General features: G+C 44.7%; 1 protein-coding gene across 3 annotated transcripts in view; it reads left to right on the top strand.

Annotated features, from left to right (window-relative positions):
• TMEM106C (transmembrane protein 106C) overlaps positions 1 to 17,637 on the top strand; it is a 783,213-nt gene that overhangs the window by 643,808 nt on the left and 121,768 nt on the right. For all 3 annotated transcript variants that reach the window (XM_069653181.1, XM_069653180.1, XM_069653182.1), the window contains exon 3: positions 16,717 to 16,780. In XM_069653181.1, the coding sequence (XP_069509282.1) occupies positions 16,717 to 16,780 (64 nt within the window). The remainder of the gene's footprint in view (positions 1 to 16,716; positions 16,781 to 17,637) is intronic.

The following is a 17,637-nucleotide window of genomic DNA, read 5'->3' as shown; positions in this document are numbered from 1 at the left end:
GTACCAAAGTCGTGCTCATATCTCTCTCTCTCTCTCATATGTATATATATAGTGCAAAAACTTTGTTAACGGGATGTTATAGTTACTTTGCACTAATAACAACCTATCCATATTATGGTTACAAGTAAAACTGAAAAATCCCAGTAATTCACCAGTTATGGTAAGCTAAGCAACCATAACTCGTGCCACCGCTGTGCACTGCTAAGACTAACGAAGAAAACCAAACTAACAGTGTGCAAAATGAACAGGTGAGCCTAATGAACAGTTTTGGTAACTTAAAAGAATTTGTACAGAGACATAATGGACAATATTAAATACCACTTCCCCGTCTGCACCTGTAACCTTTCCCCCTGTCCCAGCCAACCATCCCCGCAAATTCCCTGTAGGCAAAGGCATTATGATGAGACCTCAATCCCATGCTCCCCTGATGACCAACCTTTGGAAAACACCAATTCCCCTGTATATGTTTCCATTTTTGCTACACCTTCCCTTTCCTAATTGTGTGAATTTATATGTGTAAATAAAGTTCTACATGTAGAGCATGAAACTGTCTGGGATGTCCGCAATTAATCAAAATGGAGGTGCCTATGGACACCGCACCTATCCGGGAAGTCCGCATTTAAAATGGAGGTGTCCCTAGGACTTTGCGCCTGTCCGCGTGTGCCGCAAAGCTTTGACGTACCTTTAATTAGTTCAGGGACCCCACCCCTGCCCTGCAGACACCTGTGTGCATGTGCATCACATTCCCTGTGTCCTACGGACAACGTGCCTTTCTGGCATGTCCGCAAAGTTGTGGCGTACTTTATTTTGGGGACCTCAGCCCTGTCCGTAGGACATCTATGCGCATGCACACAACGGATCCCACGCAATATGTGTCCTACAGACAGCCGTCCCATTTGCAACGTCACCATGTGACTGCACCCACGCTGAGCGTCGGTCCTTATTCGTGAACAGGGTCCAGGCGCCCAAACAGCAAATAAGTGCTGTTTGGGCCAATTCAAGGTGTATTATTTTGGAACTTAGCCTTTGCAGAGTTCCCAGACCATCCCCCTGGCAATCTGGACACTTTTTGGAACTTTATGAGCCCAGCTTGGGGTTCGAAAGTGTCCGTAAAGTGCTCCCCAGCACCCCTATAAAAGCCACCCCCCAGTGCTGCTCCTCATTCTGCTTCTGGATTTCCTGAACAGAGCACTGTGCCAGATTGCCAAATAGCTGTTTCACCAGATTGCTGCTTGCACCAGATTGCTGCTTGCTCCTGCATTCCTGCATTACCTGCATAATGGCATTCACTGCTGTAGCATCTGCTGCCTCTGCCTCAGCACCTCCCCAGCCCCCACTAACACCACCACCTTCACAGAGCCTGGAGAGGGGCACAGGTGTGACGATGCAGAGGAGGAAGAAAATGAAGAAGAGAATGAGGTAGTGGAAGTCACCACTACCAGCTGGCGACGTGAGTCTTGGGTGTGGAGGCTTTTTACCACCATTGATGATAAATCCAAGGCTAGTGCGGCCAAGGTTTGCTGCAATGGTACTCAGTCGCGGCAAACCTGGGCTGTACAGTTATGGGACTACTTCCATGCAGCGACACCTGAGATCGAGCCACAAAGCAGAGCAGTCGTAGATTGAGTTCCACTGCGGCATCCTCGACATCTGCTCCTGTCACCACAAGGGACACACCAGTGGGGCAGCAGATTCCTCAAACAGCCTCGCAGGCCATACACACTGCAATAGATCCTTACCTTTCAAAGGTCACTGTTTTGTGTGTGTATTGCGATGCCGTACTCTGCAGGGGTGAGCAGTTCCGGAGTGGTTTTGAGGCTGCGGTCCGGGACCACGAAGGAAAGTGCCCCCTACTTCAATGAGGAGCACCCAACATGTTCCTCTCTCCATCTGCCCTTTCTTATCCCCGTGGTTGGTGCCCCTTCCCTTCCTTACCCTTTCTACCCTTCCCTCCCTTGTGTGTCGTGTTAAAAAAATCCCCAAAAATTCAGAAAACACAAGACTAAAAAAGGCTCTTTTCAGAGCCACCTTTCACAGTTTAAAAATAGAAGTGGCAATTAAATGTTGCAGGCCCCTGCGAAGTCAGTGAAGTCTGTGGACAACGTGGTAGTCCGCGGACTCCCAAAACATGCTGGGTGTGGCAGCATGTAATCCATTGCATTCTTTTCTGCGAGAAAAGTGGTGGCTCTGAAATGAGCAGTTTTGAGTTTTTTGTATTCTTGGAAGTTTTGAATTGGCAAACACCTACTGCACACATGCTTGCTATGCTTGTAGGAACGGCTGCAAAGTATTTTGGATATTGCGCAAAAAAGGTGATTGCCAGCATCAGTAAGATGGACGCCATCTCTGCGAAAAATGTTGGTGCTACGAAATGTAATGTTTTCATTGTGGAAGGAAGACGTACCAACATCTTGCAAAAATGTGCAAACAGCCTTGTTGACATTGTGCCTGGCTTTCTCCATTTGCGGACCAAATGATGAAGAGCGCAGCCACATCTGTCTCTGGGCAATGCGCGAAAGAATTACTCGAGAGTTTATAAACATGTCCATGACTTTCCCAAGTGCCTCCTTCATCGCAAACTGCAGAGAGATTCCAGTAACCTGCCCTAAACTGTTCCCTCTACAATGAACAATAACAGTGGCTTCATGCCACTCACTCAATACCAGTACACATCCACATGAGGGAATCCAAGATGTGCAGCCACTCCACAGTGCTATGCATACACCTGCAACCAATGTATCCAAGAGTCCCCCAAAATCTAGACACTCTGCCTCCTGAAACACACAGCCATAGTCATATCTATCTGCACTCCTCTCAGCAAAAAGAGCCTCTCCCACACAGTCTCTCCTTGCACACCACACCCAGGGAACCTTATTGACCAATCCCCGGGCCTCCACAGACCCATTTCCATGCCTGCCATCCTTAAACATCCAGGATGTGGCATGTGCAATCCACGAACTACTGCAGAATTCGCAGATAAATCGGCCAATTCAAGGGGATGGGGAGAGACATTTAACCCAGTGTGGAGATTTCCACTATTGTAGTGGCTTTTTTTTCTTTTTCTTTTTAGGTGCTTCTGAGCAAACCCTTTTTTTGTTTTCTTTTTTTGGGGGGGGATTTTTTTCTCTTCTTTTCCTTCTTACTGCCTTACATCAACCTCTGCAAAGCATCCCTTAGATTCAGAAAAAAAACAAGCCTTTCCAAGAATGGACAACGAAATGCCATCTGCAGTAATATAGTGCACACTAAGGAAGTCAATGTTGTTGTTGGCGAAAACAGATATCTCAGCACGTCGCAAAACTATACTCATGCCTCTATTAACAAGGCACCTTCCAACATTTTACTGAGGATTGAAGACATTGGGGTTGTTCCATTGTGCTCTTGGTAGTATTTCAGAAAAACCAACCTTTGCAGTAGGGAAAAGCAGCATTAGTTCTTCCACCAACAAATTCAATACATGAACCAAAAGTGGGGCACTTATGTAGCCCAAATGCTCTCCTCCAGAGTGCACCACCAAAACATCAGGACCACCAAAAGTAGCCATGTTTCTGCAAAGAGCAAGAAGTGCCTGCAAATTGCGGCCAGGTACACTGCACCATAAAGCCTCAAGGCCTGGAAAACCAAGATCTGCAGAAACACCTCTATCCGTTGCATACCTCTTCAGATCACATACAAAGGAATCTCATACTATCCATACAATAACTCCAGCCATCTTCACTACACAACCAACACAGCAATGAAAAAAGTATTACCCTCCCTTCCTGCAAAGCATGCCCTTAACACCTGATTGGCTAATCCCCACAGTCCCATTTCCATGCCTGGCATGCTAAGAAGCCCCGGATGTAGCACGTGTGATCCGTGAACTTCAACGGTGTTCGCAGATCTCGTAACACAGGGATGGCCCTTCTTCCCTTTCCACTTCACACTTTGCAGCACTCTCTCATTGGCGACTGGTAAGCAGTCCCAGAACCATCCATCAATCACATCCAATATCTCTACATCTAACTCAACTCAGTACAACCGTGCAGATGTACTGTTCAACACTCAGAGCACAGGTCTCCTATGATTCCCAAGCACCTGCATCCAAAAGTACTGTAAAACTCTCCAAGATTTCTACTTCCAGATTCATCCACATCTACATCCATCAACACAAACTACAGGGATGCATATGTTTTGTAATGCACACAGAAAATGGAAACTGCATGTATGTTACCAAATCATAGCAAGTACATAGATTGCATGCATGTGCACAGGGTGCCTGTCACTTGCCCTGCAAAACCTACTCAATAATCATACTGTCATTTGTAACATCACCTCACATCAACTGACATTTACTTACAATGCTGTTTGCTTTCACAGTTTTCTTGTACTGCCCACTAGCATAACAGCTGCAAACCACATATTTCAATTTCAGCACCACTGCCTGTGATTTTTTTTAAATAAAAAAAACACATTGGGAACCTTTGCGCAGCACATTCACATGCCAGATCCTATGTGAAATGCCCAGAATGCACACAAAAAAGGAAAACTGCATGTATATTAGGAAAGCATGGAAAGTACACACATTGCACAATTGACAAAATGCACCATTTGCACGAAAGCAAAGAAATGCATGTGTACATTGGAAACAGTGCTATCTGTAAACTTGGATAAATAAATGAAACAGAAAAGAATGGCTGCTCTCACGTAGCAAGCATCTATGTGTGAAAAAGTTTAAAAGAATTCCACACACGGTAACATTCTCCTTTCCAATCTCTACATCTTTCTGCCCTTTTTCTCACTCTACTATAACTCGCACTAATCCATTTCCAAAACAAGTAGTGCAAAAACATCTCACACACCTCAGAAGTGCAGCCCCATAGGGCACAGTTATCACTGCAGCACTGGTCCCCATACCAACAATGCTAATACTCCCAAGTCCCCACTCATATGCAGTGCTGTACAATTGCACACACACAATAACTCTTCCTGCCAACAAATCCTCCTACAATCTAAAATAATGTGTTCTCCCACTTCTATTACTATACTATTAACACACATACCCACTAACTTCCTTCTTTTGCAATTGCAGTGAACAACCGCTTCCTAAAAGCCAGTAAAATCTCTGCTGGAAGATAAAAACCAGAAGAAACCTACTCTTCACATCCAACAAATTGTGTGCAGTACTGTTGTAGTGTTCGAATGGATTGTGCCCTCCCAAGTTTTCCTCATCTTAGATATCTTGTCTCCCAGCTTTGCTGCTTCATAAAAAATATTTCACTAGAGGGCGCTGTTTGAGGCTGCAGAGTCGTAGTACCTTGAGGGAGGCCATCGAGTGTCGACGTCAGCCCCTGTATGAAGGGCTTGAGCCGCGCCCGTTAACTCAGTTCAGTTTTTCTGCATGCTTCATGTCTCGAAACGGCGCATCAGGTTTTTTCTCGACGATATCCTCGTCATCTACTCCCACCACACCCAAGACAGGGTTCAACAAGTGTCAGAAGTGTGGTAGGAAAATGTCAATAACCGACCCCCATCGGAATTGCCTCTGGTGTCTTAGCCAAGACTATCAGGTTGACGAATGCGGTGCCTGTCAGGCCAGGCTCTTAGGGAACGGAGAGGTAAGCTGGCGGTGGGGTTGGAAACTTACAAGTCTTCTAAAAGACAAAAAGATTCGGGAGAATTGAGTCAAAAATATCAACATGGGTCGAGGAGGTCGAGATCAAGGAGTCGCTTGAGGAAATCCTCCTCGTCTTTGTCTAAGAAGCCAAAAGAGCGATGTCACAGGTCTTCTTCCTCCTCTTCGTCCTTTGAGAGGAGAGTAACTTATCCATTCAAGCATGATTCCCCTGGAAAATGGGAGGCCTTTAGGGCTTCCATGCTTAAAATATTCGAGAAAGCGTCCCAGACCCCTCGAAGATGCCGCATGGAGGTCATGCCCCTGCCCACTCTAAAAGTGACAGAGGGAGATCAAAGATTAAACACTCGAGAGCCAAAAAAGAGTTGAGAGTGTCATCAGGGGAAAGTTCTCTGACACCTCGTACTAAGGCAAAACCTCTGGTGCATAAATCGGTGGTAGCGGAATCGACGTCGAAGTCGAAACTCGACTTGACACAGTCGATGACTACAGCGTCGAAACTGCTGGCAAAAGTGGCGTTGACACCCTTGACTGTATCAAAGCATTCTTCTTTATCGATGCCTTCAACGCCTTTATCAAGGCATTTTTAATCCGATACCTAAGTCGACACCATTGCCCATGTCTAAGTCGATACCACCCCCTTTACCTGAAAAAGTTTTCCATCCTCAACCTAGACAGGAATTCTTCAGATCCATGTCATCCATCTTTGAAGAACAATCCTCTGAAGAGGATGTTACTTCAGCTGGAGTTAGATTTGGAGCCAGAGAGGTCCCTGAAGAGCTAGTGGACCCGAATGCCACGATAACAGAGCTCTATGACTGTCTCCAAAATGCCAGTGGCCTAGACACTTCCCCTGAAGTGGAATTTGAGAGACCAGACCCTACAGATCATGCAGATCCTAGGTATAGAAATCTCACGGGAATGGTAATTGATTTCATGGGTTGGAAGGCAGTTTCCCCAAATTTTGACCAGGATGATATGACTGACATCCTGAGTGAGGATCCTCTTAAAGATCCTATCCTTCCTTTCCATAAGGCACTACAAAAAAGGGTGATGGTAAATGGGAATACTCCTGATTCTGTTTCAGCAGTAAATAAAACATTTGTAGCAAAATACAGGCCATCTTTATCAGATCCGGAATACCTATGTAAACATCCCTCCCCTGAAAGTCTAGTCGTACAAGCTGCAACCACCACTAAGCAATCAGCTTACCCCTCAATACCACCAGACAGGGATGACAAAAAAGTTGATGCTTGGGCCCGGAAGGTTTTTTCTTCAGGCAGCATGGCCCTTAAATCGTCTAATGTAACTTTCACGGACTGTATGACATCAGCGGCTGGACACATCCCGGAAGGTGAGGAACGTGATGGTTTCCTGGCGATAATAAAAGATGGGAAAGAGGCTATGGAGGAATGCCTTCAGCCAGGACTGGACACTGCTGATAGTGTAAGCAGGTCCATGGCATCTAGCACGACACTACGCAGATTTGCATGGCTGAGGAAATCAGGCTTTGCACCTGATGTGCAGTCTAGATTACTCAATATTCCCTTAGACGGCTTGAGGCTATTTGGCAGCAAGGCAGACGAGAGCTTGGAGAAGCTGCAGACCTCGAAAGCAGTAGCGAATCGCTAAGCGCCGCTATAAGACAGCCTCAACAACACTTCTATGCAGGCTCATCTTCCTGGAGGAGTCGCCCCTTTCGTTTCTACTCCTCTTTTGGAAGAGGGAGGGGGCAGGCCAGTCAAAGTGGCCAACAGAGAAAACCCTTTCGTGGTGGAAAAGGGAGAGGTGCTAGATCAGCCCCAGCAGCGGCTACTACCTCCTCAGCCACTGCTGCAGCCGCAGCAAAGCCACTTTAAGGTCTTCACCCACAAGACCCCGGTGGGAGGCAGAGTCACTCGGTATCTGAACGAATGGCGGGGCATTACATCAGATGCCTGGGCGCTAGAGATAGTGACCCATGGTTACTGCCTTCCTTTTCATCAGAGACCTCAAAATCATCCACCAGGTGCCAACTCTGTAAACATTCCAGACCCGCTCCTTGTGCAGGAGATTTCAACACTACTGGAGAAAGGTGCAATAGAACATGTACCTGTAGCGGAAAGGAACAAGGGTTGGTACTCCCCTTATTTTCTCATCCCCAAAAAGGACAGAGGGTTGAGACCCATCTTGGGTTTAAGAAATTTGAACAAATTCCTGAGGAAGGACAAGTTCAAGATGGTGACCCTTTCTCAGATCCTTCAGGCTCTTCAACTTCAGGACTTCATTGGACTTTCAGGGTACTTACTTTCATGTGCCAGTCCATCTCAAGCACAGAAAGTACCTGAGGTTCGCAGTTGGTGGTTGTCATCATCAGTTTCGGGTTCTACCATTTGGGCTGACCTCCGCCCCAAGGGTTTTCACCAAGCTGATGGCAGTAGTGGCAGCGAGTATCAGGAGAAGGGGATTCACGTCTACCCTTACCTGGACGATTGGCTAATCAGGGCAAGTTCACCCGAACGAGCCCAGGAACATCTGGGCATGACCTGCCACCTCTTAGACATACTGGGATTCTCCCTCAATTACAAGAAGTCACAAATGATTCCAAGCCAAAGACTCCAATTCATCAGAGCAGTCCTGGCTACTTCCTCAGGGAAAGCCTCGCCTCCCGAGGAGAGAGCTCACCACATTCTGCAGATGGGAACAAAGTTTCAAAATTCCCAACATCTGCCGGCCCTCGATTTTCTAAGGTTGCTAGGCCTCATGGCATCCTGCATTTTTCTGGTGTCAGAGGCCATATTGAGGATGAGATCCCTTCAATGGGCCCTACGGACTCAATGGTCCCAATTTTCGGGGGAGATGTCAGATCTTCTGCAAGTCCCGGCCAGAGTGGCTCAAGACTTCTATGGTGGACTTGCAAGGAAAATATCCTCAAGGGAGAACATTTATGGCAACCATGGCCGGAGATAACGGTAGTGACGGGTGCCTCACTCACGGGGTGCGGAGCCCACACCAACGATCTGACAATCAGCGGTCGTTGGTCTCCATCAGAGTCCAAACTACACATCAACCTTTTGGAGCTGAGGGCAATCAGATTAATGCTGAAGGCTTTTCTGCCCTCTGTACATGGAAAGAATGTCCTGATAATGACGGACAACACAGTGGCCATGTACTACTTCAACAAAAGAGGAGGCGTAGGATCACTCCCACTGTGTAGAGCGGCAATGCAGCTCTGGTTCTGGTCAGTGCAAGAAGGAATCTCTCTATCGGCAGTTCACTTAGCCGGAGAGCTGAACACGGCGGCGGATGCTCTAAGCAGGCAGAGCACAGTCTCCCACGAGTAGGAGCTAGCTCAGGAAACCCTTCAAGAGATCTTTGGCCTTTGGGGACCCCCTCAAGTGGATCTGTTTGTGACCGGTGCCAACCGGAAGTGCAAACTGTACTGCTCAAGGTAATTTCCCCCAAGAGGAGCTCTAGCGGATGCGTTTGTGGTGGACTGGGTATTTCCACTCCTATACACGTTTCCTCCAGTCCCCATGATTCCTCATGTAATCAGGTGGTTGAGAAAGTTCAGGAAAACCATGAGCCTAATTGCCCCGGATTGGGCCAGGAGGATGTGGTAGCCGGACCTTCTCGACATGTCCACCTGCCCTCCAATACTTCTTCCACAAAGAGAGGATCTTCTCCCGCAAGAGGTAGGTCAGGTTCTCCATCCAGAGGTCTAGACACTCAGTCTTCACGCATGGTTCCTTGAGGCTGAGATATAGGGATTGGGACCTCCCGGATGACGTAATGGAGATCTTGCTTTCGGCCAAGCGGCCAGCAACAAAATCCTTGTATCGGTGTCGTTGGAACAAGTTTAATAACTGGTGCAGGGATAAGAATGTGGATCCATTTTTATGTAAGACTCCTACAGTACTTTCTTTCCTCTTATACTTGTCCAATTTGGGGCTCCAAGTTGGCACTATAAAAGGATATTTGACAGTGCTATCTATCTTTAAGCGTTCCTCGAAAGAGGTGTCCTATTTTAAAATGCCCGTAGTTAAACTTACCAAACGCAGCCTGATTAATCATATGAAGCTATCATTAATAACTCCTCAACATAGAGAACTTTACTACATGTCCCTACTGCAACTTTTTAAACCATGGAGGAAAGAAGATTTTATTGGACACCCATGCCTCCTATGAATATTCTTTCAATACAAGTGAAAGCACTATAACAGATATAAACTTTAAACAGTACAAAAACATGTTGCACAATGAACACCAAGAAGAAGAACTTCAAGCACAACTAAATGTAGACACGCCTAAGAGCAGTCAACCTGCTCTTACTGGAAGCCTAGAACCACTCGGAGAGCCACTTATAGTAAATGATGCAGAATTAGCAATGACTGAAGTAGAAAACACCATGTGTCAGAATGCGCAATCTGACAAAAACTTTGCTCTACTGAATTCACAACTGAATGATGAGCAGCATAGCATTTTTCTAGAAGTAACTAAAGAAATTGAACATGGTGTGCAGCACAACATTTAAACTTGTACCTTTCAATGCTATAAACCTGTACTCCTGTATGTAAGTGGTCAAGCTGATTCAGTCAAAATATTGTTAATAAAAATCATCAGCAAGTTCCTCCAACAATTGACAAACAACAAGCTTTCAGCTGTTGTGACTGCCCCCACACGTTTAGCTACCTACAACATAGGTGGTGTTACTTTACACCTATTGCTACTCCTTCCTGTAGAACACCAAAACAAACTGGACTACTACAAACTTTCAAGCAGATTCTGCTATGGAGCTACGCAGAGTTTTGAAACAAATGAAAATGTCCTAATAGATGAGGTGAGCATGGTCTCCAATCTGATGTCTTTAATTCACCTCATATTGCAAGAGGTCCTTAAAACAGACTTTGAATAACTCTTTGGAGGAAAACAGGTTATTGTTTTTGGAGATCTTTTTCAATTAACACCAGTGAATGGTGAACCTATTTTTAAAACCTTAGGACACAAACTGTGCATTAACACACTTGCCAGCATAGGAAATGTAAATCTCTAGCAACATTTCCGATACAGAGAACTAACTTAAAACATGCGTCAATCTGCAGACCTCCCCTATGTTAACATTTTAAAAAGCATTTGGATTGGTGTGCTGTCTAAGGAAGCACAGTCTATCTTAAACAGCAGACACATCCATGAGCTATACAGGCATAACACATCTTCTACTGATGTCATGGAACAATTAGCACACAACAATGTATGTCCTTAATGCCAGCCCTAGCAGGCTGTGCACAATTCAATGAAACAATTTTGAAAAAAGAAATGCAACCAATAGTGCAAATTTAGTTCACAAACAAACTGGACGTGCAAGATATGACAGTACCTAGGTGTCAACAAGCCACAGCATGACTAAATAGCTTAGAAAACTATATCTCCAACACAGCTGGTTTGGAGAAAATGTTAACATTGTGTTTAAACTGGGGAGTAATGCTAAAGCATAAGCTTGACGTGGAGCAAGGTTTAGTTAATGGAGCACTTGGTACAGTTGTTGGCTTCCAGACATACCCACGTGACAACAGCTTTCAGTTTTTCAACATCCACTTTGACAAACTTTCAGAGTTTAAAAGGATAGGACGCTCAACAGGCCGATTCCTTCTTTTCAAAGACATGTATGTACTCAGAGAACAGTTTTCTCTATCTTTTGCATACGCGGACACTACTCATAAATCGCAAGGTCTAACTCTAGATCAAGCATTGATTGACATTGGCAGCACAGTCTTTAAAGAAGGCATGAGTTACGTAGCACTGTCACACCTACGTACGCTTGAAGGACTATTCCTCGTAAATTTGGATGCAAGCAAAGTCAAAGCTGACATTCCTTGCATCATAGAGTACAACAAACTACCTGCACTCTACACACCCCATCTCAAAGTGTACACTGTTCCTCAAAAGGGAAAACTTTGTAAGAGAAAACTAGTGCAAACATAACTTATATGTGATCTCCCAACAGTACCACCAAAGAAATCCATTGCCTTTGCATATAATGTCCCCAAGGACGTAATCGAAGAGGGCCTGGCCAGACTGGGAATCCCAATAGCTCCAAAGACACTGAAATACCTAGGCATCAATATTAGAAAAGAAGTAAAGGACCTCTATGAGGCCAACTTACCCCCGCTTATGCTAGAGTTAAGCACAGAATTGAACAGGTGGGCAAAAACGAACAATCTCCTGGATGGGGCGTCTCAATGCAATCAAGATGGCTATCCTGCCAAGGGTTCTCTACTATTACCAAATGCTCCCGATAGAAATCCCCAAGACTCACTTTACCGAACTCAGAATCAAACATACACAAGTTTTTATGGCAGGGGAAAAAACAGAGAATTGCATACAGCACTCTGACCCGGACCAAGGAAGAGGGGGGAGTGGGTCTTCCAGAATGCTATACTTATTACCGAGCAGCCCAATTTAGAGCCCTGATCCCATACATCAGGGGAGACAAAAATAAACAGTGGGTGGACTCGGAGAACCACATATTGAGGCCGGTGACACTATGCGACTGGCCATGGGCCCCAAAAGCAGCATTCCCAAACAAGGCCCCCTACTGAAATTGTGGTGGAACAGAAGGAACATGGAGGGACACATAACATGGCCGTCCCCAATGAGCCACATTTGGGCCTTGCCAATCAGAACCAGAATCCTCGAACCCCAACGCTTCCAACATTGGTTTGAGGCAGGATTAGAAAGAGTGGGTCAGTTCACGAAAGGAGAAGTATGCCTCTCCCCCAACAGCTCGAGGAAGGTCTAAAGCTTCATGCCATTGCAATTTTGCAGTTTTTGCAGCTAAAGGGGTTACTGATGTCCTTGGACTGGAAAGAGAGCCTGCAGAGAGACCTCCTACCACTGGAAAAAAGTACTCAGTGAGGCTACATCAACTAGGGGGCTTATCTCGCAGTTATATCCAATGCTTCTGGCCAAGGCTCCCGACGTTAATACACCACTCAAAGAGAGATTGGAAAGGGACTTGCGTGGTCCCATCCACAAAGATCTTTGGACTAAGCTCTGCAGGAACACCCACAACACCTCCATCTCATGCCAATATAAGCTGCATGGACTGAAACTACTTTACAGATGGCAGTACGACCCCATGCGTCTGTCCAAAATGTTCAGAGAAGAAAGTCCTCTATGCTGGAGAACAGGCAGACTTTTGGCATATGTGGTGGGCATGCCCAAAAGCTAAAGCATATTGGAAGGAGGTCCTGTGATGGATCAAGGAGGTAGAAGGGGTGACGCGGAATCTCGATCCCTGACTGATCTTGTTAGCACTAGAAAAGATAGAGGACAGATGGCTGTGGCTCCCATGCATGCCCCATTCACTGTTACTAGCTGCACGAGTATGCCTCACAATAATATGGAAAGCAGAGGAGACCCGCCAAAAAGAATGTGGTCTCAGAAGGCCAACAAGATCTTTGAAATGGAAAACAACAGGGATCCTCCATGACCTAACTCCGACTAGAGAATTGGAATGGCTGCTCTTCCTGAACATGTATAAAGAAACTATTTCAAAAGAGGTCCACAAATCCCTCCAATGATATGTCTTGCTCCCGCGGAGACTGAGCTGGCTCAAAACCCATCTGGTCCCGGGGGGTGGGGAGAGGGATAAGGGTTAAGGAGGTATCCTTATGCAAAGGGAATAACCCAGACCCAAAGAGATAAATTATGGACAGTGTCAAAGTTTACATGTACCACGATGGGTAAGGGTTGTTGTAGAACTGCTTGTATGTTTAGGCTTCTTGTTTACTTTAAAAATGCTCAATAAAAGCAATTTTGAAATGAAACATTTGACAATATGAAACTTGATATTTTCACTCTGAAAAGATGTAATTCCAACATCCTGCAAAAAAGCACATACAGCTTTGTTTACCTTGCGCCTTTTCTTCTCAATTTGTGTACAAAATAAATTTGAACGCTTCCACATTTGTCTTTCAGCTATCTGAGAGAAAACACTCTCCAAATGTGTAAACAGTTCCATGAACTGTGAAAATGGATCCTTCATTGCAAACTGTAATGAAATTCCAATGACATAGCCCCCTTCTCCACAGTGAACTGCAATGACATCCGGATGCTTCAAAGTAACCATACTCTCACAAAACTGGAGCAATTCCGCCCACTTTATTCCCTGAACTCCAAACCTGGAAACTTTAAATTCTTGAAATCCAGGATTCCCAGGTAATCCACACTGCTCACAGTACACCCTAACCCAATGGACCCAAGAATCGCCCACCAACCAGACATCCTGCTTTCTCAAAGCCATAGCCATTGTCACTGCACACAAAAACAACTTTTGCTGCCCAGTCTTTCTGGACCCCCCAACCCCCGAAAACCAGTAGTTCCCTTTTCATGCCTAGCATCCTTAAAATACCCAGATTGAACATAGTGTCTGCGAACTACTCCATTGTCTGGGGACGGCATTACCAATTGAAGGGGGGTGGGGAGGTCTAAACTCAATTTAAAGCATTTATTTCACATCAGTGGCTCTCAAAAAGCCTTTTCGGGTGTGTGGGGGGCAGTTTCAATTTATTTTGTTTTTCTCATTTGTATGTCTTACACCGACTAAGAAATGCTTTAGTATACACTCCACATCTTCTCTATTAACTTGTTCACATTAACATTTTCAATGCATTTGTAACATTCCAAAGAAACATCTGATTGCCAACATCAGTTAAATGCACTCCATTGCTCTGAAAAGTATTTACATCATCCAACTTGACATTTTCATTCAAAAGATACCACTCCTAAACCATATGAAAAAGAACAGACACCTTTATTAACAGGGTGCCTACCTTCTTCCATTTGTGGAGAAAACAAATGTGGACATCTCCATATTTGCTCTGGATTAATTTGACAAAAAATAATTTTGCAGCTGGGAACAGATCCATTAGGCTTCTCAACATATTCTTTATGGCAAGCTGCAAAGATACTGGACTTATATAGCCTGAACTGTTGCCTGTACAATGCACAACAATAATATCTGGACATTTAAATTGAGCCATACTCTTACAGAATAGCAATAAGGTTGCCAAGTTTAACCCACAAACTGCATACTATGACACTTCCACTTCTTCCAATCCAGTAGTAGCCCAGATGCCACAAGATTTAGTGTGAATGAATGCATCTAAGAATCTCCATCCATCCACACACCCTGCTTCTTTATAGCCATAGCTACAGACATCTTCACTGCACCCAACAAAGAAAACACATGGTACCCTCTCTTCCTGTACACCACAACCACAGAACCCTATTGGCTAATCCCCTGATGCCCATGAACATCCACGACTGTCCGCGGTCGCCGCAGTCCCTTTTCCATGCCTGGCACCCTTAAGCAACCGGATGGCATGTGCAGTGTCCGTGGACTACCCCTATAGTCCGCCGACACTGTAGCACAGAGAAGCCCTTCTACCTACACTGGGTCCATCAAGTGAAACAGCAGCAACAGCTTGCACAACGATAAGGTGGCGCCCCTCCAAAGAGATAGTTATGCAGAACTTTGACCGGCATTAGAATCAAGACGGCAGAGAGTGTATTTGAGCATCTGGAAAGGTTGACCGTTATTGAAGAGTCTTCATACAGTTAATTTACACTTTGATTTCTGAACTTTCGATGTGTCTCTGAATAATTTAACCACCACACCAGTCAGCTCTGTATGTTGCCTGGGAACTGTTTAGAAGGCACAGACTGCTGGTAAAACAGTAAATAGGTTTCAGGTCACACTGGCACACTTGAATGGTGCAGGAAACCGGCATAGACTCTAGTTCTTTGGACTTGAATTGCTATTTTCTCACCTGCTGGATGTATTAATATGAATGTAGTTCATGAAATGTATTGTTGCATGTGTGATTGGTAGAGTTGTGTGTCCAGGTAAGGGGCAATTGCTCTTACCACACAGAGAAATGGATGTTATTCTACATTGAAACTTCTATGTCAACAATTCTTTTGTTTGTCATTGGTGTGTCATTTTGGATTATTGTGTTCTTTTCAATTCAACTAATATTTTTTATAAATAGAGGTTGCTACGATTTTTTGTGCTATAAATTGATAGCAATCTGTTTTTTCTTCTACGTACATTGGCCACAACCACCACAATAGAATTTGGCCTGCACCACTTTCTTTCACCTACAAAAAGGGCTCCATCTTAACTTTTTTCCACTCCCCTACTATTACCATGTCCTCTTTCGGCCACAACCCCAAATGTGTTTTTCACACTTCTTTCTCACTGCGCTGTCTGCGGTCAGCGGTGGCACCTGCAAACCTTTTTTCCAACTATGAAAACAGCTCCTTATCAATATCAACTTTATTCCACTTCCCCACCCATTTGAGACCCTCTTTCCGCCACCAAATAACCTCAAATGTGTTTTCCAGACATGTTGCTCACTGTGGTGTTGGCGGTCCGCTACGAATGTCTGCGGAACCAACATGGTGACCGTTTCACAAAATCTGACGCAGCTCATGTTTTCCAACAACCAATCAGCGGGCACGTACCATATTAGCAGATGTCATGGTCCAGAGGCGTCCGCAAACTCCAAATCAGGGAGACCACGGACCGGACTCAAATATCACTAATTTCTTTTTACCTACTTTTTGTCCCTTTTTAATAAAAACTACTGGATGGATTTAAACCAAATTTACAAAAGCACGCTTTCAGGACCAAGCCGCTGCACCTGGCGCAAATTTAGTGAGAAATCAGTCCATCGTTTTGGGCTGTAGGCACAAGCAAAATGTTTTTTCCATTGTGTCCATGAGGATTTCCACACATTTTAGGACCCTCGCTATAACTTTGCCCTCCCTTGATGAAACCGCAGCAAACTTCACAGAGTCTTTCTTAGGGGGCCATATACTTATTTGTGCAAAGGTTGGTGAGGATTCGCACAGTGAGGGCAAAATTATAAGCTGCCCAAAAAGTGTGCTTTCTATGAGTTAAGCAACTTATCCATAACTACAGGGCAGCTGCAGGCCCTGTAAAATATGTGCAACAAAGTTGCCATGGAGTCATTTGGTAACTTTAATATTGTTTAATGCTCGTGACTTATTGTAATGCCTTAATTGTAATTTGAATGTTGTATTTTGTTTTTCAGAGCAGGTCAATGAATTAGTGGCATTAATACCATACAATGACCATCGGCTTCAACCCCAAAGAACGTACGTATTTTACTTTTCCAACTGTTGTAGCAAATGATAATAAAGCCTGTTATCTTGTGGGTTTCATATTTTGGTAATGACCATGATTAATCAATGCATACTTAAGTCTGCTTACTATTATAGTGAGTTGTGTAGCTTTATAAGTAAACAAGATCTGAATGGGTCTGCAGGATCCTATCGACCTAGAGGGAAGGGTTTAGGCAATATAACCGGAGGCGGGGGAGGGAGGGCATTACCAGTAGGGTAATGCCCCTAGTTCCATAATTCGAAGCCCGAGCAAAGCAAGGGCTTTAACGAAGCTCCAGCGGCATTGACCTACCAGTAATACCTACCAGTAATGCCAGTAATGCCCCCCTCCGACGGTTATATTGCCATTAATACCCCGGCATGTCGTACTAAGAGCAATTTTAGAGGGAGAAGGGACTACAGATAGTCCCTTCTCCCTTTTCATGTTAGCCATTAATGTGTACATAAAAAAAAAAAGTAAACAAGATGGCCACCATGGAAAGGATGAAGATACTGTAGTCCCTTCTCCCTTTCCATGGTGGCCATTTGCAGAAAGAACTCCAGGACGCGGCGGTGCTCGGAGCCTTCTCGGGCAGGTAAGGCCCGGGCATGAGCCAATGAGCATGCTTTTTACAAGCTCATTGACCCTTGCCGAGTACTAATGGCAAATATGTTACTGTAATATTCCTATCACTTATTCTTATTAATTGGAAGAACCTGTAGCATGGAAGACACTAATTAAATGCACAAATTTGCATAGATCATGTCCAATACTAATCTATAATATTTAATTTAGGACTGGTTGTAGGTCGAATAAAACAGTTTCTTTTTAAACTGATTGAAGAAATCTT

This window comes from Ambystoma mexicanum, chromosome 3q (genome assembly GCF_040938575.1).
Source record: "Ambystoma mexicanum isolate Mex_15411 chromosome 3q, UKY_AmexF1_1, whole genome shotgun sequence".
NCBI classification, from domain to species: Eukaryota; Metazoa; Chordata; class Amphibia; order Caudata; family Ambystomatidae; genus Ambystoma; species Ambystoma mexicanum.
The sequence above is the reverse complement of the archived record's forward strand: the minus strand, read 5'-3'. Positions and strand labels throughout refer to the sequence as shown.